General features: G+C 34.3%; 1 protein-coding gene across 1 annotated transcript in view; it reads right to left on the bottom strand.

Moving 5' to 3' along the window:
• Positions 1-26,521, bottom strand: part of PDE1A (phosphodiesterase 1A) — a 106,674-nt gene that overhangs the window by 38,511 nt on the left and 41,642 nt on the right. The window contains exons 4-7 of the mRNA XM_049773560.1: positions 24,089-24,205; positions 21,902-22,042; positions 11,260-11,360; positions 1,199-1,324 (exon numbers count right to left, since the gene is read on the bottom strand). Coding sequence (XP_049629517.1) covers positions 1,199-1,324; positions 11,260-11,360; positions 21,902-22,042; positions 24,089-24,205 — 485 coding nt within the window. The remainder of the gene's footprint in view (positions 1-1,198; positions 1,325-11,259; positions 11,361-21,901; positions 22,043-24,088; positions 24,206-26,521) is intronic.

The raw sequence follows: 26,521 nt of genomic DNA, 5'->3' as shown, positions 1-26,521 counted from the left end.
GAAGGTAGGCTTAGTGGCAATGGAACATTTTATTTTTCTAATGTGTTAGTAAATGGCACCATTATGTCTCTTACTATTTTCTTTCTTCCAGACAGATGCTTTGGATAAATCATTAAGAAGAATTTCCTTGTTTATTTGAGTGTTTTTTTTTATCTGAAATAGTTTGTTTTATATAAGGAGATATTTGCTTTTTTTTTTGGTTTTTCAGGCCACACTCGTTTGATGCTCAGGGGTTACTCCTGGCTAAGCGCTCAGAAATTGCCCCTGGCTTGGGGGAACCATATGGGATGCTGGGGGATCGAACCACAGTCCTTCCTTGGCTAGCACTTGCAAGGCAGACACCTTACCTCTAGCGCCACCTCACAGGCCCAGATATTTGCATTTTTAAAGTTAAACTCCATATAGTAAAAATTAATATATGTACCAAAAATGTCTACTTTAACCACTTTGCTTCAATAGAATTTTGGAGTTTCTTATGACAGCAATCAGACAAGGAAAAGAAATCAAATGGATTCAAATATAAAAAAGAAGATAAACTATCACTATTTGCAGATGAAATGATAATACATATAGAAAAAGTCTAAAACCTACCACAAAATTCTTTTAAAATGCATAATGATAATCAAGGAACAATAGGTAGCCAAAAGTAACAGACTTGGAAAGTTCTCCACAGAACTGAATTATCCCAGTTAGGTGGAGGTAGTGACAAGGAAGAGGTAAGGCTGGCGGAAGTGAACATTGGTGGTGGGTGTGGTGTTGGATTGATGTATACATAAAACTGCCATAACTATATTGAAAATAATGGTGTCCCAGTAGGTATGGTAAAATATGATTAATATATTAAGTAATCAGTCTCATATCACCCATATAAAATACAAATTAAACTTTGTGCTTAAATTAAACACAAAACTGTACTTAAGATAAATGAAACTTAATACATGATATACATAGCATACATATATATTGCCTAGAACTGCCTCCTAGGTATTCAATTGGCCTGGTAATAGTTCAAACTCTTGCTAACACTGTCTTGCTCCTGAACAAAGTCTTCTGGTATCAATCTTTTTAGAGTCATCTAGTTAAGGGAAAAGAGTTTGTGGGATTGATAAGATATGAGTTTCCAACTACTTTATTTTATGACACATAAAATAACCATTTTCTGAAATTTAAATTTCTTTAGTTTTCCTGTGAGACTCACCTCCAGTCATCTTTGGATAAATTTACTAAGACATTCATTTCCTCCTCTTGCATAAGTCGATAAGCTGCACTTACATGGTGGTTCTCAAGGACTGAACGATCATTGTATAAAATGGCAACATCTGACCTAATAATCAAAATCAAAACACATAGCATAGAACTTATTTACACTTCATGCATATCCAATAAGCAATATTTATATTTTCAGATTTCTTAAAGGAAGGAAAAATCCAATAACTTAATACTTGAACTTACTCTATGTGCATGGAAATGCTTACCCTAAGATTTTATCCTAAGTGCTTAGCTTTCCTTTTTCATTGTACAATAAGTTAAAAAGACCATTTTTGGCAGTTTTTTTTACTAAAAATATGGGAGAGGAGAGAAGAAGCAGATGTATTAAAGAAATAACACACAGAGACAATCAGTGAAACCCATGCTCAACAGTGAATGTGGGCTTAATGAGCAAGCTGAAATAACTATTTTTCAATGTCAACAAACCCACCAGTTTTCATCTATTGTAAGTAACATAGTCCTCCTTATGATATCACCAAGAAGACTATTTTTAATGTTTGTCAACAAACCTAACACTTTTCATCTATCTTAAGTATCATATTTCTTCTTATCTATATCAGAACTCATAAAGAACCTTCATACTTTATAACATTTAATTTCCCAAGAAAATTGAAAAGAAGTTACAGAGATATGCCATGTATTACAGATATGTCATATCATGCCACATGCATAATTTCCCTCTTTCCTTCCCATCAACATCTCTCACCAGAGTGGAACATTTGGCTGACATACATTAACATATTATTATCTGTAAATAATCTACCTATATGTAGTTTAATCTATATAGTTTATGCTATATATACACCATATTTTCCGGTGAATAAGACAAACTTGGGCTTATAGATGGACCCCCTACGTTTCCTGTTAAAATATAGGATTTGAGCACCAGAAGCTGCATACCAGAGACGAGACACCCGAAGGCTGGATGGGATGCAGAGCTCGTATATCAGCTCTTCTGTGTGCCCTGAAAGATGCATCAGGAAAAGCAAGAGGACGTGAGTGATGATGCCTGGCATGGGATGCGGAGGTGAAGTGGGGAGTGAATCACTCGTATCTGAAGGCTGGAGTAAGTTGTCAGCATGCTGTATACCGGCGTATAAGACTACCCTGATTTTTTTTTTTTTTTTTTTTTTAGTTTTTTGGGCACACCCGGTAACGCTCTAGGGGTTACTCCTGGCTATGTGCTCAAGAAGATGCTCCTGGCATGGGGGACCATATGGGACACGGGGGATCGAACCTCGGTCCGTCCAGGGCTAGCGCAGGCAAGGCAGGCACCTTACCTGTCAGGCGCCACCGGCCCCGGCCCATAGACTACCCTCTGATTTTTAAGAAGTTTTTTTATGAGTTAAAAAGTCTTATACGCCAGAAAATATGGTAGTTTATATTCTATACATTTTGATAAATGTTTGGTGGCATGCATTCATAATTATATTGTCATATTGAGTTTATTTTATTGTTCTGGGGCAATAAAAGTAAAAGTAAAGAGTACTTTACTCTTCCCAACTCCATACTATGTGGCAACTACGGATCTTCTTTACTTTTGCCTTAACTTTCCACAATACTGTATATTTGGAACCATACAGCATATGCCTATTTTATATGGCTTATTTTATTTGCAGTAAACACATTTAAGATTTTTCTATTATTTCTAAGGATTGCTAACTCATTTTATTTTAGGATTGAATACTCAGTTATTGTCTTTTTACATCAAAATGTATGAATCATTAAATAATTAAAGGCCATCTTAAAGTTTCAAGTTTTGTAATTTATGAAAAAATGCCATATCTGTATGCATATTTTAAATTTTTGCTTTTCTTTCTTCAGATTTTATTGCCTTTCAGGGACTTTTAAATAGAATATAAATATTTTTCAATTTCCTTTAAAAAATCATAGGATTTTGACATCAATAATATATACATACTATAGAAATGTGTGTTTAATCATATTAATTCTCTGTCATTACACGGGGCTGTCTTTTTATAATGTCTTATTTTTTGTCTTATATTCTTAAATTAAAAACAACTGGGACATGTTAGGTCATACCTGGCAGTGCTAATGGGCTATTCCAGGGTCTGTGCTCTGGGTATAGAACCAAGTTTGGGTAAATGCATGGAGTATGCTTTGATTTCTGTATAATATCCCTGGATGACTGTTTAATATTTTTAACAGTAGCTTGTGGTTTCTGTTAAAATAATTTTTGTCATTTTTGTTAAAGTCTTACAAATATTTTTTTGACTTATTTTTGTTTTAGGAAACACACCCCATTGTACTCAGGGCTTATCCTACTCATATTTAGGGAACACTTCAGGTGGTACTTGTGGAACAATGTGTAGTGCTGAGTATCTAACTGGAGTCATCCAAGTATAACACAAGAGTCTTGATTCTGTGCTTTCTGGCTCGGTATTTTACTGTTTTGAATATTGTTAATGGAATTATTTTCTTCATTTCTTCTTTGTTATTTTATATAGTAATAAAATGATTTTTTGCATGTTGATTTTATAATGACCATTTTTCTGTATTCATTTTTTTTTTTTTTTTTTTTTAGGTTTTGGGTCACATACTGCAGCACTCAGGGGTTACTCCTGGCTCTGCACTCAGAAATCACTCCTAGAAGGTTTGGGAGACTATATGGGATGCCAGAATTTGAACCACCATATGTGTTAGATAGTCTGCATGCAAGGCAAAAGCCCTACCACTCTGGTCCCTGTATTTATTATATTTTAGTAGATTTTAAAATGAAGTCTAGAATTTCCTCTATATATACTATGTCTTCTGAAATAGTTTTTAATCTTTTTGGGATTTAATTTTTTGTTTGTTTTGTTTGTTTTATTTTGAGGCTGTGTCCTAAGGTGCTCAGGAGTTTACTTCCTGGCTATGCTCAGGAATCACTCCTAGACAGGATCCGTAAACCATCGTGGGATGCTAGGGATCAAACTCAAGTCAGACACAAACAAGACAAATGCGCTATTCTCTGTGGTAGCATTCTGGTCCCCTTTTTTGATTTCTTTAATTTCATTTGTCTAAATTTTCCTAGCTATGATATTTATACTAAAATAGAAGTAAAAATATAGTCTTTTTTATTTCTGATTATGAAGAAAACTTTATTTTTCACACATTGAAATTTTTATATAGTATTGATATTTTGTTATAAGATGGTTATAAGATCTAGTCAAGTGCTTTATCAGCAAAAGAATAGGATATTTTTCTTTACAATATACTACGGTGGCACTTTTGCATATATTAAACTATCCACAAAATAAATTCATGTTGGGTCTAGTCACATATTTTTGACACATGGCTGAATATTTGTAATATCTTAAATTTGGGGAGTTATTGCATATTTATACATATGCATCTATAGATGCATTTTTAAAGATATTGGCATGTAGTTTTATATGTGTATTATTGTTTATTGAGAGAGAAAAATATATAGCTTGAAATTTTTCCCTCATAAAATGTGTTTTGGAAGTATACCTTTCTTAAGAGTCTAAAGAGAATATTCATAATATACATAAGGAGTAGATAAAAAATTAAAAATGAGATAAAATTCCTAAGAAATTTATCTGTTCTTATTGTACAAAACATCACATATATCAGAGGGTCTGAAACTCAATTTACCTGGCGCCGCAAGAGGCAAAGTTGGGGTGAGGCAGGGCCGCATAAGGGATTTCACAATAAATAGTTCTCAAACATCATTAGCAACGGTTTTAATTATTTCATCTGAACATGAATAGAAACATTGAGTTGAAGATCATGAACAGTTCATTCTGAACATGGCATCTTTTGCCTATTCTTTGCTGCCAGAGACTTGACAGCACTTCTCTCAAATCTGAACCACATTTGGCTTTAGAGAGAGAAGCAGTTGAGACTTTAGCATAGGCTTGAAGATGATCATCAAGTAAGTCTAGACCTGTTACTTTGACTTATTGAAGTTCAATGTGAGAATAACTTTTCACACAAATATGTGCTCCAAAAAAGGCACAATGGTGTGCTTGAACATTCAGGAAAGCTCAGGGAAGCTGGGGGACAAAATCTCTCAAAAATTGCCCATGCATGTCTGCTTTTCCACTAATCTCCCTGAACTTGGACTCTTTGAGATCAGAGTTGCATTGCAGGTCAATGAGCTCCATTTGAAGCACAGGAGGGGCATCTTGCACATCAAAGGAAAAGGGGTCCACAAAAATTTGGAAAGTGCTCTTTGCTTTTTGAAGTCTGCAAATCTGTGATCAAATTCCTTCTCTAGCTTAAAAATAGCATCAAAATATTTTCTCAGCACTGAATGGTATGCCTGCATCCCACAAGTTCTTAGCATGCTGGGAAATTGGCCAAGGTTTGAGGAGAGCTGGGATTTCCATATCACAAGGTTTGTGGGAGAATGCTCTCACGTTGTCATAGGCGAGCACAGATAAGCTACCCCGGGCTTGTTAACATCTTGTTTAATACATTCAACTTATGTGTGATGTCAACAAGAAAAGCTAAGTCCATGAGCCATTTTGTGATCACATCAACTCAGAAACAGCATTCCCATCCTTCTCCATGAAGGCTTTCACTTCTCTCAACTCAAAAAATCTTTTCAGGACATTTCCCCTGTTGAGCCAACATACCTTGGTGAAATAGAGCACATATCCATATTCTGACTCCATTTCCTCTAAAAAAGCCTGGAACCTCCTGTGCTTTAAGCCCCTGGATCTGATTTGGTTGATGCATTTCACAACAACAGACATCACATTGTCACACAACAGGCATTTACTGCAAGGGGCCTGCTGATGGATAATGCAGTGAAGAGTAATGGGCTTCTCTACACTCTTCTCTTCAAGTTTTTTTTTTTTTTTGAACAAGAGCCGCCAGTCCATTTTTTTCTCCCTGTCATCGATGGCGCTCCATCAGTTATTATTCCAACAAACCTCTTCCATGGCAAACCTGCATTCTCAATGGCATCACACAAATGCCGAAATATCTCATTAGCGGTGATCTGGCCATGCATTGGGATTATTGTGAGTAGCTCCTCTGTCAATTCAAAATTGCAATCAACACCACGGACATAAATTGTGAGCTGTGCAGTGTCTGTTATATCTGTGCCCTCGTCAAGAGCAACTGAGTATGCATCAAAACATTTGGCTTTCTCACACAGTTGATGATAAATGTGACTTGACATGTCAGAAATGTGCTCTGCCAGTGTTGGCAGAAAGGCTGATTTTGCTAAACTGACCTTTCTTTCCCGGACAGATAATACTTGCAGCCTGTAAAATGCATTTTTTAACAAACTCTTCTTCTGTGAAAGGTTTCCCTGCCTTAGCAATCATCTCACTAACCATGTAACTAGCTTTGACTGATGAAACATTTTCTTTGGTTGCTTTCTTGAAGAAATCTTGTTGCCTCATTAGACATGCTTTAAGACTGGCAACCTGCTTGGCTCTCTCATTTCCTTGATATTTTGCACATTCCTCAGCATGTTTAGTTGAATATTGGCGTTTCAAGTTGTATTCCTTGTGCACTGCAACTTTCTCTGAGCAAATAAGACATGTGGGGATGCCCCTATGCTCAACAAAGAAATACTGCATCTCCCACTTTTCCTGAAATTGTACTCCTCATCAATCTTTCTCTTCACTGCATGCTTTGATGAAGTCATGATGAAGGTATGACAAAATATAATTCTGTAATAAACTTCTCTCCCTTAGGCCTCCGATAATGCAAGAGACCCTGGCCAGGAGCAGCGGAAATGACATCTGCGCTAGGCGCAAAGTATTCGCGATTATTCGCTTACCACATATTCACGATAAAAAAAAACTCATTTGTAAGAAAAAAATCGCAAAAAATGTATTAAACATTTGAATACCCCGAACAGAACTGCTTGAGGTATGTAAATGTTTAATGCAATTTTTTTCTTACTAATGCGATTTTTTTGTGCGATTATTTGGTAAGCGAATAATCGCGAATACTGCAATATTTGAAGAACGGCGCCGGGACACAAAATGTTGTACAGAGGGCCGCGAATTTGAGACCCCTGATATATATGTGTTTACAGGTGTAGAAAGTATATCTTGGTATGCATCTAGCATATATAGGAACTATAATTGAATGTATTTAAACATTAAACAAATATTATGTGGTTGGTGAAAAGCTGTACATCAAAAACTGAGCCAGCGGAGAAGAAATGCAATCCGTGTTTAAAACAGAATTAAATAGAGTTTCTCCAAGGAAAATCATTACAGAAGTTTGATAAGATCATCAAAAATGCTATAACTTGGATTACATAACTATAATTCACATATTTTGGTATCATATGACTTCAAATATAGCCAATGCAGTTTTTTCTAGGATTATTTATATTTTCAATTGCCTTTTTATTGGGTTTTAATTATTAAGTAAAGGTTTTCATACTTTAAAAAAAACCCTCTAAATTTAAATAACAATGGTGAATTAGATGGAATTATTGCTCCCTGTGACATATAATCTTATTTCTCATTGGCCAGAATGTTAGGCAATATTAATGTGTGTGAGTGTGTGTGTGTGTGTGTGTGTGTGTTTGAAAGTGTTGTTTTTCTGCATTTGTAATTCTTGCAATTTTTGCTACAAACTTTTAAATTCTAAATAAAGTGAATCCATTAAATAATTTATTCTAGTATACATTTTTTCAGAAAATAAGTAAAATACTAGTTTTTTTCTTCCTTATAAATTTTAATTTTAGTTAAACTGTCATTTGTTTGTTTTGAAACTACACCTGATTATTATGACTTACTCCTGGCTCTGTGCTTATAAAATACTCTGGGCAGTTCACAGGGAGCCTATGTGGTGCTGGGAATGAATCCAGAGGGCGCTGCTACCATGGCAAGGGCAAAGATCTTTGCTATCTCTTTATCTTCAATTTATTTATCAAGTTTCATAATAAAAAATCAAGAAAGTTTCCCCCTTCTTCTCTTCTTTCTTTTTATTTTCTCTTTGTTTTTCTTCTTTTATTTTCATATCTGTTTTTCCTTTCTCCATTTTAGCTCCTTCTTCCTTTTTATTCTTTCTTTTTCTTCTTTCTTTCTTTCTTTCTTTCTCTTTCTTTCTTCTTTCTTCTTTCTTTCTTTCTTTCTTTCCTTCCTCTTTTTTCTTTCCATCCTTCTCTCTTTCTTTCTTTCTTTCTTTCTTTCCTTCTTTCTTTCCTTCCTTCCTTCCTTCCTTCCTTCCTTCCTTCCTTCCTTCCTTCTTCCTTCCTTCCTTCCTTCCTTCCTTCCTTCCTTCCTCCTTCCTTCCTTCCTTCCTTCCTTCCTTCTTTCTTTCTTTCTTCTTTCTTTCTTTCTTTCTTTCTTTCTTTCTTTTTCTTTCTTTCTTTCTTTCTTTCTTCTTTCTTTCTTTCTTTCTCTTTCCTTTCTTCTTTCTTTCTATCCAATTTCCCTTCCCTCCCCCTCCCTCCCCCCTCCCTCCCCCTCCCTCCCCCCTCCCTCCCCCTCCCTCCCCCTCCCTCCCCCTCCCTCCCCCTCCCTCCCCCTCCCTCCCCCTCCCTCCCCCTCCCTCCCCCTCCCTCCCCCCTCCCTCCCCCCTCCCTCCCCCTCCCTCCCCCTCCCTCCCTCCCTCCCTCCCTCCCTCCCTCCCTCCCTCCCTCCCTTCCTCCTCTCCTCCCTCCCTTCCTCCCTTCCTCCCTTCCTCCCTCCCTTCCTTCCTTCCTTCCCTTCCTTCCTTCCTTCCTTCCTTCCTTCCTTCCTTCCTTCCTTCCTTCCTTCCTTCCTTCCTTCCTTCCTTCCTTCCTTCCTTCCTTCCTTCCTTCCTTCCTTCCAATGCTAAACCTAGTGCTTCTCAGAGCTTATTCCTGGCTCTTTTCTTAGAGATTGATCACTTTGACTTTGCTCAGGGAGCCCTGTGTAGTGCTGTAGTGGGCTCAAACCTGGGTTGGCTAGGTGCAAAGTAAGTGCCTTATCCACTTTCCAATCTCTCACACCCTCCTTTTTCTTTTTAAAGATATTGCAACTCTTTATTTGTTAGTTATTGCAAAAAACTAAAAACAAGGGAAAAGGAACTAACAATGTTGTAAGAAAATGCCATTATATTTCCTCCACTTTTTCTTATTTTTTTGAAGTAGAAAGTGATTCACTGATAACAAAACATGTATATTTCTCTTTAACTCCTAAAATTTTTGTCCACTGTAACTTCATTTCAGCAATGGGATCTTTTAATCTTTTAAAAAATCTACTTCTTATTCAGTAGACATTCAAAAGCAAAGAATTTCTGTATACTTTCTCCTTTCATATTTACTACAAAACAAAATAGTCCTCTATTGTTTTCAGTCATACAGATTGATAACTGTTCTGCTCTAAAAAGAGTAGTAAATTGTTTTATTTTTCTTCTTTCTCTGTTGAGCTAGGAGATGGAGAGATAAATAGAAGTATTTACCCAACATTTCAATGCTTAAAGCAGAACTCTTCAATTTCCATCTAGGGGACAGAATTTTTATCTAAGTTTACACACTATCGTCTATATGACAATGAACAAGTCAAGGGAATGAATCCTTGGTTATGGGAGCAGAGTTGTGTAAAATATAAAGGATTGATACTCTACTTCTCAAACATCAACAGTCACCTAAACATTTAGACCTTTTTTATTTTCTACTTTGAGTTTGTTGGTGTTTTTTGTTAGTTTTGGGCTTTTGGTGGTTTTGTGTATGGTGTGGGGTGGGTCACACTGGAATGTGCTCAGGTCTTACTCCTGGCTCTACTCAGTAATCATGCCTGGTAGGGATTGGGGGTCAAGTGGGGTTCATGGATAGAATTCAGGTTAGCTACGTGCAAATTAAGCACCTTACCTGCTGTTCTATTACTTCAGCACCTTGTTTTTTGTGGGGATTTTTTTTGTTGTTGTTGTTCTTGAAAGAACACTCTAGATCACCTCAAACTTAGATATAGAAATTGGGTCTCAGTTATATTGAATTCCTTTGATAAAATATCTAATTATTATTAACTTAGATATTTAGAGATATTGTTAGTAAGTATTCTATTAAAAGAGTAGAAATTTTAGAATTTTAAAAACTCTATGCTCCTTACATCAAAACATTAAATGATATGGTAAGAAAATCAGTTTTTAGATACATGGGAAAAAATTAACCCCACTGAAACTTTCATCTTGAATTTCCAGTCTCCAGAACTGTGAAAAAATTTTGGGTAGGTATGTCAATTAATATATGGTAATTTGTTTTAGTTTTTCTTTTTGTGGTGAACCTCAGTGGTGCTCAGGGCTTACTTTTCACTTTGCACTACTGGCAGGGCTGGATGAATCAATCATCTGAAGTACAGAACTCAAGTTGAATGATTAATAGGAGAAGGTATTATATTGTACTATTTCTCTGACCCTCTGGTGTATTTTTAATCATCAACCTTAACATACTAATATTTCACTCTAATATTTTTATTTAAAAATAAAATCACATTTCAGTTATTTTAAATTTAAATCTTTATGCTAACCAGTATTTCAGTTATTTTAAATTTAACTCTTTATGCTAACCATTAATTTATTTTGTTTTTGGAATTTTCTCAAAAGCTTAATTTTCATTGCATGCCAATACCTAATGAAACCAAACTAAAACTTTAATCAATATGTGTCTAGCAGTTATTGTTATAGTCAATGTCTGATTTGTATGATAGTTCACAGGTCTGGACAGAGGAAAAATTGTCCCATATTTTTAAATTCTTTTTGTTTGCTTGGGTTTTTTGGAGGAGTCACACCCTGTGACACTCAGGGATTACTCCTGGTATGCGCTCAGAAATCGCTCCTGGCTTGGGGGACCATATAGGATGCCAGAGGATCAAACCGCGGTCTCTCCTATTCTTTAAATTTCCAAATATGCCACTAAATATGTAAGTTATTCTTAATAAATATGTTATTTAAGCATTTGTAGATTAAGAAAGTTTGCTAAAGTCAATTACATCTATTTTTGCTGGACTTCTTTATCAATTTTAAATATTCATAAAAATAGATAATATACAAAATTTCAAGTGTAATTTAGAACCAACTTACCTTGTCTGAATATGAAAATTGTTTGTGGTTCCTGTATGCTCATAATCATGAATGGCTGCAGCAAATACCATTGCTAAAATTTCCAGTTCAGTGAGCCAATGCTAGTAAATAAAAGAGAATTCATTATATTTAAAAGTAGAGGTTTTCCTCATCATTTTCTGAAATTGCTTTTCAGTGTGCATCCAGTACCACTAATCACATGAAACTATTTTTTATTAATTTCAGTGTGATTTTTTTACTTCACTGCTATTAATTGTATATAATAGATGACTCATAATGTAATGGGGTGAATATTGTCAATAATTTACCAGGTTCAAAGCCATTATACTTTTCCTTGGTCATTAGAAAATGAACATTTTGGGAAAAATTAAAAGGTAAACTGTCAGAATTTTTGAATTAGCTTTACCAGTTTGAAAGCTATTACAGTTAAGTGATTGTTTAATGTATAGCTAATACACCATTATAATGTCTTTAGCTCAACATCTGTAGCAGCCTCTATTATGAGGAATCTTTTTTCAGAGTTGAAACACTAAATTGTTCCTTAGAGAAACTGAAGATAGATTTTTGTATTTAAAGATTTTGAATCTCTCTAAAAATTTAACAATTTTCTTTTTGTAGCACATATTATTCAACTGTACAATTCAACATAATAGCAATAAAAGAATACTTACACAATGCTTACTACCCACTTCATGTGCTTTTTTTTTTTTTTTTTTTGTATTTTTGGGTCACACCCGGCAGTGCTCAGGGGTTACTCCTTGCTCTATGCTCAAAAATCGCTCCTGGCAGGCTCAGGGGACCATATGGGATGCCAGGATTCAAACCACTGTCCTTCAGCATGGAAGGCAAATGCCTTACCTCCATGCTATCTTTCTGGCCCCTTACTAGTACCCACTTCATAAGCATTAACCATTACTTTAAAAATTGGATGCTTTTAAAATTTCTTTACATGTTAAACATGTTACATGTTTTTTTTACATGTTAAATAGTTTATAAAATGCTCATATTTTGAATAGCACATTTGTTACATTATATATTGTAGTAACCATATGTGACTTTTTTGGGGGAGGTTTTCGGGCTACACCCATTTGATGCTCAGGGGTTACTCCTGGCTAAGTGCTCAGAAATTGCCCCTGGCTTGGGGGGACCATATGGGATGCTGGGGAATGGATCCGCAGTCCTTCCTTGGCTCGCGCTTGCAAGGCAGACACCTTACCTCTAGCGGCACCTCGCCAGCCCCACCATATGTGACTTTTAAAATTAAAAATGATTATTTTTCAATTAACTTCAATCAAATTCTAACTGCTCAGTAGTCACATGTGGCAAGTGATTATATATAAAATAATATGGTTACAAAGTTTTTTCCATTGTACTAGAAAGTTCTGTTAGCACAGTTTCTATAGGATGGTCAGTGGGAGGAATAAAGCATAAAAAATGCTTTTAAATGGACTTATAATGGACTTTTTTCAGGCAGTGGGAATAGTTGAAGGTTATACAAAGCAACAGAAAAAAAATATACACTAAACCAGTACTTTATAGGCCATGGTATATACATAAAATAAATCTGGAAGTAGGATATCTTGTAAGAAGAATGGACAAAAACATAGCTAAATAAAAGGTTGGAAACAGACTCTAAGATATAATGCAATGATGCCTATATGGGAATTAAATTGCCAATAATAGTAATAACTAAAGTTAAGATATGAATATGTAGCATACTTTATGCTTCATATTATATATAAGCATGTAGAATAAAGTGAGCTGAGTATATAAAATATAGAAAGATTTGGGCCAGGGTGGTAGCGCAGTGATAGGGCACTTTCCTTGTATGCAGCTGACCCAAGACAGACCTCGGTTAGATCCCAGAATCCCATGTGGTCCCCCAAGCCAGGAGCGATTTCTGAGCACATAGCCAGGTGTAACCCCTGAGTGTCACTGGGTGTGCCCCCCTCCCAAATATGGAAAGGTTTGATAGGCCATCTTATTTGGAGCTGTTGAAGATAAAATATAAAGGCAAAGAAAAGAAGAAATATGAAATATCATAAGACTGAAAAACAAACTTACTCTTTGGCATCTAGATCTTAAAGGAACATAATATTTGCTTATTATAATTTCCCAAGTTTATAGTTAGTATAAGATATAATTAAAAATAGAAAGACACTATTGTTAAGTAACCCTAAATTTAAATATTTGATAATTCTCAAAAAATATTATCAACCCTCTTGTATTCAGCTCTCATAAAAATGGTTATATATTTTATATTTAATAGTTTTAAAAAATGTAAGACTTTCATTTATGCATTGTACAGAGCCAAAACAGAAATGACACTTTACTGAAATATTTTCTTAAATATATTATTTAAAGTATGTAATCCAAAATAAAAACAACAACACTTAATTAAAATATGTTGGTGTTTTAGTATAAAAACATAGTCTCAGTAATTGGGTGGCTGACACATAAATAAATTTTAGCATAAAATGGATTGACATAGCAGTGTTTTGTATATATTTAAAATGAATTGCATTAATTAAGAGGAAGAAAATGACTTTATTAATGGTCTGTGTTACAGGCTAACCTGGCACTAAGCCTTCAATGTGCCTTATATAGATGTAAAAAATAAACATGCTGAAATAAATAGCAATTCAATTAAACCATTTAAAATTTGGTATAATGTTGCATTAAGATATGCTGAATGAAATAAGTCAGAGGTGGAGAGATAGACACAGAATAGTCTCGCTCATCTGTGGGATTTCAGAAAAATACAAGACAGCACCAGCAATATAATATGGCCCCATTCCTTTATTTTCAAAATCATACTAATAAAGGGGAAGATTTATGGATAGAATCTAGATCTTATCTACTATGGATAAGAACCCATTCCTATTATATAGGGATGGCTCCCACCCTGAACACGTGTCATGTGGACCCAACTTAGACTCCATGTGATAGGGCACCAACCTTCCAATCTCGAGACCTAGATCGCAGACATAGATCTGATACAGTTCCTTGCAACAGCACCAGGAACCAAACTCACCCTGGGAAATTCCTACTACTGCTCTAGCACCAACTTGGGTCAGTTTGGATATGATAAAGAGGAAACAGCAATAACCTGATCTAAGAGCAGGTTGTCCTAATAGTAAGATGAAACCAGAAGACACGTTGCCCTTTGTTCTGTGCAAGAACCAAGATCACCAACTACAGAAAAATGAATTTGACAGCCAAGACTGGACAGTACTTACCCTGGGACCAACAAAAAAGACTTTAGCCTAGGCTTTAACCTAGGATCTGTACAAAAACTAAGATCTGAAATCCCAGAGGTCTGACTTTGTCAACTGCGAAGGAACAGAACTTCTGAAAACATAATGAAAAAACCTCTATCCCAGTTTATGTCCTAGGAGCTGTGTAAAAACCCAAACCATCATTTATAAAAGATTGATTACAACAACAGTGATGAAACAGAACTTCTAGAACTATAAAAAAAGACTCTATCCTTTGCTTTGTCCTATAACCTATGAAAATACCAAGATCTTTAGTTAGAGAGACCTGGCTTTTTCATCCACAACGGAGCAGAAAGTTGCCTAGTACCATAAAAAGACCTGGGGGGTGTTAAAAGGAGTGCATATAGATAGAGCCTGTAGTTGGTTCCATGACAGTATGCTTCAAGGGCAGAGAAACCTGAATCTCTTAGGCTAAGGTAATTCCCTTTCTAATTTCCCCAATACTTCCTGTGCCTTTACAAAAAAGAAGAAAGACAAACCTTTTTATGTGCTTGCTGGTTTGGGTTCTTTGACCGTTTTTTGTTTGTTTGTTTTTTGTTTGTTTGTCTTGTTTTTTGTGTGTGTGTTTGTTGCTTTTTCATAGTTGTTGGTGTTGGTTTTTTGTTTGTACTTTTCTTGTTTTTTTGTTGTTGCTTGGTTATTTTTTTTTTGTTTTTTTTGTTTTGTTTGGCTACCTTTTTCTCCCTTCTACTAAATTGAAATTTATAACACTTAGAAGGGCTCCTACAGAACCACATAACATGAATCATCTTATTCAGCCTCAAAAATTGAAAGGGGGAAATGGATGGTACCAGAATCAAACATTCAAATGAATGGTTAGTGGAAATAAAAAATGATCAGACTTGAACACCAAACCAAGAGTCAAGACAACAGAATTGATACCCAATCTACAACAAGCTATACAAATGGGGACCAGTTACACTAGCATTCTGGGGGAGGTAAAGGAGGGAGATATAGGATGCATACAAGGAACAGGGTTGGAGGGAGGTCAACACTGGTGGTGGGAATGCCCCTCATTCATTGTCACTATGTATCTTAAATACTACTTTGAAAGATTTATAATTCACTTTGGCCACAATAAAAATTTAAAAATAAAGACAGCATAGTAATAATACCCAGAGACAATGGAGATGAAGACTAGAGAAACAGGCCCACGATATGAAGCTTGTCACAAAGAGTGGTAAGTTCGAAATAACTACACTGACAACTATCATGACATTGGTAGTGAGAAATTGAATACCTATCTCAAATACAGGCAGAGGGTGTGGGAGAAGAGAGATGGAGGCAATAGTGGAATGTTGTATTGGTATTTTATGACTGAAACCTAACTTTGATCATGTGTGTAGCCATGGTGCTTAAATAAAAATATGATTGGAGGGGGTTGGGACACACCTGGTGATGCTCAGTGGCCACTCCTGGCTATGCGCTCAGAGATTGCGCCTGGCTTGGGGGACCATATGGGGCGCCAAGGATCAAACCCAGGCCGGTTCTGGGTCAGCTGCATGCAAGGCAAATGTCCAACCACTGTGCTATCTCTTCAGTCACAAAGATAAGATTTAAAAAAATAATTTTTTTTCTAAAAATAATTAGCAAAAGTGGAATGCCTAGCTCATTCCTGACATCAGAGTTTAGGAAATAAAGGACAAAGAAGAAAGGAAAGCTAGACAGAAAGAAAGGACATGAGAAAGGGAATAATTGAGAAATCAGGGGATGGAGATTCAGTTATGTTGGTGATGTTGGAGACTGGTGTAGCTATACATTCAAAGTGCAGAATTAACAACACTTTAAACAGACACAAACTGCAGCCACAGAACTCTGTAATGTGCCTGTTAAGGTGGCAGGTGGGAGGAGAGTGAAGCAGTATAGAAACAGTAAAGGGAATTGACACTGGTGGTGGGATTAGTCTTTAAATTATTTGACCAAAATAAACTATGTAAACCATGGTTTTTAATAAATAACAATAATTTTTAAGTTTATTTCTAAAACTTTACTTATATTTCCTAAGTATTTTATGGGGTATTTACTATTTAGAGGCAACTGTGATTCTAAAAAAGACCATGTTCATTATTTATTATGATAATACAAATATAATGCTAAAATTGTTAAAAATATTAAATTAAGAAATAAGAAATAGATTTAATTATAGACTACCTCTTAAATGCTTAAATTATCTACCTCATAATAAAAATAATTGTGTGTCCTGTTTTTAGTTCCATTAATTTCTATCTTCTATAAATAGTACTTCCTGCATAAGTCTCTTATTTCTTGTCATAGTATAGTCTGTATTTTAATGAAAAAGTTGTTTTATAACATAGTTTTAAAAGATGCATATATTTTAACACTTAAATCTATTTTTTTAATATTATAGTACAATTTGGAGCTAAACGTTGACTTCTGAGTTGCCAGTTCATTTTACCCTTTTAAAATGATAATGCTTTTCAAAAAGCAAGTTAAAATGTTTTGTGGGGTTTTTGGGTCACACCCAGCAGTGCTCAGGGGCTACTCCTGGCTCTATGCTCAGAAATTGCCCCTGGCAGGCACAGGGGACCATATAGGATGCCGGGATTCAAACCACTGTCCTTCTGAATGAAAGGCAAATGCCTTACCTCCATGCTGTCTCTCCAGCCCCAAGCAAGTTAAATTTACTGGTTATCCCAATTTATTTGTAATGAATATAAACATTTCTTTTATATTTATAAATGTATTTATAAATTTACTGAGGAAAGTCAGCAGGAATAAGGCTGAATTCTACTTTTCTCAATGATAGTATAACTATATATAGTATATAGTATATATTTTGTATTATTTTGATTTATGAGCACTACTGACCTTATTTCATCTAAACTGCAAGAGGGCTAGAGGATAGTTCAGACCAACTTATTTGAAAATGGGCAGTTTAATTGTTATTAGAGGGAGGCACTAATCTCCACTAATAACAATGATGATGCAAAAAAAGAAAGAACAAATATTACATTAATGCATTAATTAGATGATCCTATCTAATTTTATAACCATCCTATTTTTATCATTTAATAAGTAGATTTTATACATATTCAACCTAGATAAAACTCAACACTAAAGAAAAAATTAACATGCCAAACATCAAGTAATAAATCAAGTAGCTAACCAATCATTTAAGCCATAATCTGCTATTCCAAAAGCTCTATTTCTTCCACAGATAACAAATTTTTCTTCATGGATGCCAAAAGGCATTATTCAAAGGAGGGGCAATATGTTGGACACATTCTTCTTTAATCACAATGACAGATTAGTTCCTGGCATGTAAAAAAGCAATACTTTTAACCTCACAAACTTTTGTTTCTTCTATCCTTTTGCTACCTGTTAGTATTATTTATAATATAGCATTTTAATATTATTTAATATAACAGTAAGTGTTAATAGCTATAATATGTCAGGAACTAGATTAGATGCTTGGCATATATGATATTATTAACTTTTTACTCGACAAGACTTTTAGTATTATCAAACAAATTTTAGTGACCAAAAAAAAAAAAAAAACTGGGATAGGCAGTGATGGAGAATAATAGAAAGGTTTCATGAATATCTGTGTTGGATTATTTGAAAGGCCACTCTCAGTCCAAAATTCCAAGCTGTTATCTGAAAAGTCATGTACAAAAATAGTTTTTACTTACTGCAGTTTGTAGAAAACAAACAGTGGTAAATTATCTGTAGAATATAAAAGATTATAGAAGAATTAAGGTATTTTAGAGTATAGGTGATTATTTTTTGGTATAGTTAGTAGAATATCAGTCCCAAAAGACTGATATTCTTTCACTCTTATTACCAGGAGTCCTTAAGTGGAAGCTATCCTTATCAAAACTGAGTGAGAGCTTGCTCAAAGGGTTTGCATAAAGGAGGTCCAGGTTCAATTACAGATACAGCATGGTCCCTACAAGAATAGCCAAGAACAACCCCTGAGCATATAGCTGGGAGTTTCCTCTGAATGCTGCTGGGTGTGGTCCAAAAATTAAATAAATAAAAAATTAATTAATAAAAGTAAGAGACATCTGGAGGTAGTTGGCAGCTCTTGGTAAAACTTTTCCCTTTAGTAAGTGGATTGAGCTACTGTGCTTCATTATTATTACTGTGTCATTATGCTTCAAGTTAGACAAGTGACAATAAAAGAAAAGAAAGAAGAGAGAAAATTTATTAATATACAGGATGACATTAACAAACCAAGGATAATGACATCATCATACTCCCTTTCAGGCCATGACAGTCATTGACATTTCACAAATAAGAAGCTGTATTAGTCACCAAAATTTGTGGAGCTACTAGTGGTATGCACCATCAATGTCACATTCATCTAACCAACCTTAAATATGGTATTGCTAAAACAATAATAGTGGCATTATCTTTTTAATATTAAGGTTGTGATTGTGCATAATTAAACTATTCTAATATTGTTTTAAGTTTTCATATATGTTTTCACATATATGAAAATTAATAATTATATATTATTACTTTTATTATTAAGAGAAAAACTTGTAAAATAACTTTCTCAAAACTTTTGGTTACAATTTTATCTAATATTTGAAAAAATAGCCCATAAACGGGTTTTGACTTTTCTTTCAACATCTGCTAAAATATTCCGTAATTCCTTTTGATTTAGATATATTTTCTAATCCTGGACAATGATAATTCTTCACCATACTTATTTATAAAGGCCAAAATAATAAATGTATAAAAAGCCCACTGAAACTTGTTTTGTTGCTAAAAGATAAATAAAATAAAAAACAATTCCAAGTAAAACCTGCTAGAGTGATGCTATATTTATGCTTGATAAGCCATAGACTTCTGAGAAAAGAAAACTGTAATCTTTACTTAAATTTCAATTTTTAGGAAGCAAGCTAGACTAGTCCAGAGATTTTAGAAGGACTTTTTATATCCTGCAGTAAGCCTTCCATGCAAGTTGAGCATAAAATCCCTGCAATGTCACCTTCAGCAGAGAGCAGGGATAGTTTGTACAGCTGAAATAATGACTTCTGTTTGGTTCTCATTACAGTGATGGTGGTATGGAATGGCTTCTCCCAGAAAGAATTGGCATTCATCTTTCCCATGAACTTTATAATGAAAGCAGACATTTTTCTATACAGAAGGAGGCATTACTTTTTACTCCATGTTATTCCCAGGAAACAGAGAATTTGGTATCCATTTGATGTAACATATTTAAATTTTCTGTTAATTTTTTAATGCCTTCTTCTGAGTTAAAAAAAAATCCAGACACTTGATATAAAAAACAACCTTGCCACTGGATTTAAAAATAAGGCATTAGCAAAGCTAAAGCAAATCACTCCAACCAGGAAGACTTTCAAGCAGTTTTTTTAAAGAATAATAACAGCAGTCGCAGCTGTCAGGAGGAACTTTGTTTTGCACACTAATTGCCATGCATATCAACCCAAATGAAAGCAAAGACTTTGAGAAACAGCTGTAGCAATGTAGACTTATTAACTTGAAAAACAAAAAAAAATACTTTAGGAAAGTTTCTGTGTCTACTCACACATGTGCTAGAAAGAGAAATGAGTGTAAAGAAAGTTAAATATTCTGCTTTAAAAAATTAACAATGTTTTTAAGGAATATTTTTAGATGTTTCAGTTTTCATTCAGAATTGGTATCCTCAACTTCAATCCTTCCCCTCATTGCCCCTTTTAATATCAAACCAAAAGTCTGGAATTAACAGTGAGTAAATATCAATCAAGAACCAATTCAGTCATGATTGCATTTGGTCAGACACAAGAGACACATTCACAGTTTAAGTGGTGGGTCTATGTATTCAGCTTCAATGTGGTAAACAGAAAGCACAAAGTTCAGAATATATAGTTTTAGCTTTCTAGAAGGTTACATCAGTGAAGGTATGTGAAGTTTTTGCTTTACTTACAGTTGTACTTAACTGTAAGTTATATTACTTTGTGATCTTGTCATAGTATTTATATTTCTATTGACACTGAGATTTCAAAAATATCCTTTAGTAAAAGCCCATCTGATTTTCTAGCCATTAGCCATTATCAAGTGCTGGCCATGTGACAGACTTAATCATGGATATTGTGCTCAGTCGTTTCCTCCTATGTTTTCAGCCACAGTTGCCAGCTGATTCAGTCACATGAGAGCTGCCAACAGGAACTTCCTCACTGATGCTCCTCAAACCCTAGAGTAGACCCTTGATAGATAATAGTAATTTTTGTTCTATGCTACAAAAAGTCTGGGCCTCTAACATGGATGGATCTGAATCACTTTAGAGACAAATAAAGATAAGAAATGGGGTAAATAATTTCTTCAGTTCCTTTATGAGGCACTACAAGGTCATTGTAGAATATGGTTATTATGCTTAGTAAAAAATATACATTTTCTTTAAAAAAATGATATAATGACTTTTAAAAATACAACAAACTTGGAAAACCCTGCATTTGTTACATGTTTTTAAGATCTTCAGGACATTTAAATACATCTTTGGGAGTTTCTCTTTGATTAGTTGATGGACAATGATAAATGAAGTACTAAATATCTTTGAGTTCTAAAGAGTTCTTGTTACATGAGTCCAATACCCATAGTTAGACTCTTTCTTGGCAGTAGAGAGGTTATGGCTTCTGAACCCAAGAAACAAAGGTATTAAATGTTATGAAAACTAGTAAAATAGTTCTTACACTTGTTTTCTGACACTAGTACTTAAGGAATCAGAAAGTTATAAAATTTAGGATTGTGCATTGCATATACCCTTTGAAATCACTTCAGTTTGTGAGCTTTAGGAGAAAGAGATGTTTCTCAGAATTATGTCAACCCTGGGAAACTAGAGAAATTCCAGACAGTTTTAGAGTTCTGTTAACTACTCATTGTTATACAAGGATTTGTATTGCTGAATCATTTTTCTACTCTTGCACTGATTCAAGATGCAAAACCAGAAAGACATTTGAGAAAATTCACCTAAATGTTTTTTAACATCCTATGAAAATTTTATTACAATTTGGTAATGCAAGTAAAAGAGAAAAAGGTTACTAATATAAGCTTGGGAGAAGATACAGAAATGAAAGAACATACTATTAACTTCGATTTTAAAGATTTCCTTGAGATCACTTTTTTTTTTCTGATTGCTTCCTAGTGGAAAAGGATTTACTATGAATGAATGAATCTAAATTATAACATACTTTTTTCCCTTTGGGTATCTATATTTTTTATTCAGTTAATATTTTTAAAAGAATAAATAAATAGATATTTTAAGTAACTCATGAGCCCTCAAAAATAAAAAACTCTTTAATTCATAGGTCTGTACATTAAAGAAATGATGAGAACTTCGGAGAATGAAATTTAATTTTTCCAAAAGTATAAATTTTAATCCAAAAATTTCTTACCATGATACCTGTATGAAGCATTATGTAATGCACAGTTTGAGTTACATCAGCTGCATGAATCAAATTGTGATACGGATTTTTGTGTTTGCTGTAACCAACTTCTAAAGCTTCTGCAAAGGCAATTAGACAAGAAACGGGAATCTGCGGAAAGAAATGAGTGTAACTATATTTTGAAAAAAATGAGTGATATTAAACTAACATGAGCATAGCAATATTTAAATGGGATGACACATTAGTGAGTTAGATGTGAGTAGTATTTTTTGACATTTAAATACAGATTGGTTCATAAAGCATTTTTTTCACTTGCTAGCATTCAATTCTGGGAATGAATTATAATCCTTAAGATCTATATAAAATACATGAAATAAGATTCTTACTTATCCTACTAAGAAGCTAATTCATAAGAGTGTAAAATTTTCTAGTCATAACTGGAGAAGACTAGTTTATCTATTTGATACAGTTTTTTTTTTTTTATTTGGAGGGGCAAAGTCACACCTGGCAGTGGTCAGGGATTACTCCTGGCTCTACACTTGGTATTACTCCAGGCAGGCTTGAGGGAACCATATGGTGTGTCAAGAATTGAACCATGTCAGCCACATGCAAGGAAGCATCTTGCCTGTTATACCTCTCTGGCCCGTTGATACAGATTTTATTGTTGGAGAGGAATACTCAGTATCACTCAAGGGTTAACTCATGTCTTTGCACTCAGAAATTACTCCTGGCAGGAGAAGAACCATTTGGGATGCCAGAATCCAGGTAGGCCAGTTGTAAGGCCCTACCCTCTGTGCCATCACTCCAGCCCTGATAGAGATATTTTAATGATTTCCCACTATATATTAGGACTATCAATGGTGTGGTTTCATAAGTAATGAATGGCATTATAATCTCAAAAATACTGTTCAGAAATGAAGATCAAATCAATTGTTTGGACAACTCTAAATTAATTATATACTTTAATTTTCATTTAAGATAAGCCACCAATGAAGGTTCATTGTGTATCTTATGAACGATTAACAGTTTTATTTACTTTTTTTTTTAAAGATAATGCTTCCATATCATAGTGTTTCCCTAGAGGAGGGACTGGCAAGATCTAGGAGCCAGTTGTAGACAACACCTGGGATTGGGATACTTTGCTTGATTAAGAAAAGGTAAATTGGGGCTGGAGAGATAGCATGGAGGTAAGGCGTTTGCCTTTCATGCAGGAGGTCATTGGTTCGAATCCCAGCATCCCATATGGTCCCCTGTGCCTGCCAGGAGCAATTTCTGAGCATGAAGCCAGGAGTAACCCCTGAGCACTGCCGGGTGTGACCCAAAAAAACTACAAAAAAAAAAAAAAAAAAAAAAAGAAAAGGTAAATTGGGGCCGGGCGGTGGCGCTAAAGGTAAGGTGCCTGCCTTGCCTGCGCTAACCTTGGACGGACTGCGGTTCGATCCCCCGGTGTCCCATATGGTCCCCCAAGCCAGGAGCAACTTCTGAGCACATAGCCAGGAGTAACCCCTGAGTGTTACCGGGTGTGGCCCAAAAAAACCAAAAAAAAAAAAAAAAAGAAAAGGTAAATTGGGGCTGGAGCAATAGCACAGCAGTAGGGCATTTGTCTTGCATGCAGCTGACCCAGGACAAACCTGGGTTCGATCCCTGGCATCCCATATGGTCCCTTGAGCCAGGAGTGATTACTGAGTGCATAGCCAGGAGCGATTACTGAGTGCATAGCCAGGAGTAACCCCTGAATGTCACCAGGTGTGACCCAAAATCATCATCATCATCATCATTATCATCATCATCATCATCATCATCATCATCATCATCATCATAAAAGGTAAATTGTCAGTGGGGTTCTGAATGATATTTTTTCTTGCAAAGTGAGTATTACATCAATTAAGTTACAATGCTCTCCTGAATACTCAGAGAAATACAGAGGGAGTTACAATGCTCTCCTGAATACTCAGAGAAATACAGAGGGACTTATTGTCATGCTGTTGAAATAAAGCTGATTTCCAAGTTTAATGATACACAAGTAGAGTTTTAACTATGTCAGTGAGTGGTGGTGAATTCATTCCTTACTTTGGTGACCTACCAAATAAAAAATGTTAACAATCAATCTACTAATGATGCATAATGCATTGTTTATCCATTCTTTTTTAATAACTAACTCTAAGAGCATTTAACAGTTTTATTATAAAATCTGACCTTGAAACGGTTGATAAGATCATATCTGGTAAAAAGTTCATAAATCATAAACTTCAGACTGTGTTCTCCACTTGCTTCATTTAAGGAAAATACATCAAAAGACCATTTATCAACATCCTATAGAAACAAAGTAAATAGGTGACAGTATTAAATAGTTCTGTTTCTATGAAAAATTATCAGGAACATGAGGCATGTATACATAGCAGTTTAAAATTTCAGTTCAACACATCCAACTACATAGTTTTCACAGAATCTGGTATGTAGAAATTGATATGGCTTTGAATCAGAGGCTCAAAAAGGCAGGCTTCAATATAGTGTCCAAGTCTTCCTCTTAAGCCCCAAACTATCAAATTTGATAATACTATAATACTACCCTTGATTTGAACCTCATTTCAAATGTGTGCCTTATTTTTTAAAAGGTAGAATTGCAGATTATGTGGATGGTATCATTTATAGAAGAGAGAAAATGTAGTCTCATTTTCTCTTTCTGATCTACTCACCTAGGATTTTAACTTTTAATGTAGGTAATTTAATGTTTTGATATTTTATGTCATTTATAAAAAAAAATTCAAAGCTCTAGAGAAGCAGAGCATTTGTAACCTTACTAATTACTCTAACCTAAACTGATTCATTTATTCTTAAGGGACATGAAAGATAAAATAAAGTAGCCCTTTTTGATTGAAAAGGAGGATAGTAGTTTTGGTATCCTATGCAATTTTTCAGAGAAGTGCTCAGGCCTTCACAGAAATAAAGACCCTTGTCAAGCAAATCCTAATATTTGGGGTGGTAGGAAGCAGGGTGTACTGATTTTGCTGGAGATAATTCCAGAATAAAACACTTGTATATTATCCAAAATTGGACTTGTAAAAATATCACTTTTATATTGCAGAAGTATTTTAACATAACATTTAAGCTTAGACATTTACTATATAAGTCAGTGAAATGAAAGATTTTTAAAGAAAAAGGGCTGATTTCTAATCTAAATAGTACTAGATACCTATAGCAAAGAGGACTGTTTCATACATACAAAAGCTCAATATTATAATAGGTAAGTTTAAAGTTATTTATTTAAGAATAATGTAGAGAATTTAAACAGGTTTTACTTAAAACTTTTTATTTAATACAGTTAACATTATAAGGAAGCCAATTATGTGCTATAACACACTAAAACTAAAAACAAAACTTCTGTAAGTATTCTAGTAGTTGTATTAAAAAATTTCTTCAGAAACTATTGGAAATAACTGGCAAAAGTTTCTGATAGTTCTTTTCATCACTAGAGTACCAATAAATATTTCATTTTTTTTTGCTTACATATCTTTGTTAACTTCAGTGTATTTTGGTCCCATTTTGTCCTCAAATATTTGTTTTATCTTGTGAGAAGTTAAAATCTCTGAAAGCTCCACTAGAAGGCATTTTACTATCAATAAGTCTCAAAAGAGGCCAATAAATCTTTTATCAAGTCCCAAACTAACAGAATTTGTTTACATTGTTACAATACTGCTATTTACAGTTCACACAAAGGATTTTTCACTTTGTAAACAGTTAACTCTCCATTTCTTGGGAATTTTTAACTATATTATACATTTATAGACTAATTTATAAAGTTTAAACAAATTATACACAAATTATACACAAAACTTTACTTTTTGAGACTAAAAGCAAACAAAACAGTCACTTTAAAGATTTATTTTAGGAAATAATATTTTTAGCAAAAAATATTCTTTACATTTTTTTAGTTTTTAACAGGATAGTTTCTGCCCTTATTACTTAATGTTTATTTTTCCTCACATTTTAGTAAAAGCCAGTAATTTGTAAGAGAATGTAATTATTTTACTAAGCAAAAGTTCTTTTAAAAATAAAACAGAAATAATGCTCTTGATATTAGTTGAGAAAGCAATGAGTAAGTTAAAATTTCTCAAGAACATCAAGTAAAAAGGAGTAATCATATTTCATATTGTGACATTTTGTTACATTCTTGTCTATTTTATAATTTAGGATTAAAAAATAACAAGAAAAATAAGCTTCTTTGGTGAATAAAATTAAAATATAATCTTTACTAGAGGGAAAAGAAAATAATGAAAGCTTAAAATCAGATAAAATTGGGGTGGAAGACATTTAAGGCACTTGCCTTGCACATGTTCTATTCCAACTTAATCCCTAGCATAGAAAATGGTCCTGTAAGCTTTATCATAAGAAATACCTGAGCACTACCAGTTGGGGCCCCAAGTCCATAAAATAAAATAAAAATAAAGGCAACATAAATCACAAATAAAGCAACCCAATAACTTCTGTATTAAATTATTGCTTAATACAGAAAAATAATTTAAGCAACTGTTAGAGTCAACAGGAGTAAACAGAATCTTCCTCCAAACTGAGAGAAATAAATTAATGAATGAAGAAAGAAGAACCTACAAAATATTTCAAGAAAGACCG

This window comes from Suncus etruscus, chromosome 5 (genome assembly GCF_024139225.1).
Source record: "Suncus etruscus isolate mSunEtr1 chromosome 5, mSunEtr1.pri.cur, whole genome shotgun sequence".
Taxonomy (NCBI): Eukaryota; Metazoa; Chordata; class Mammalia; order Eulipotyphla; family Soricidae; genus Suncus; species Suncus etruscus.
The sequence above is the reverse complement of the archived record's forward strand: the minus strand, read 5'-3'. Positions and strand labels throughout refer to the sequence as shown.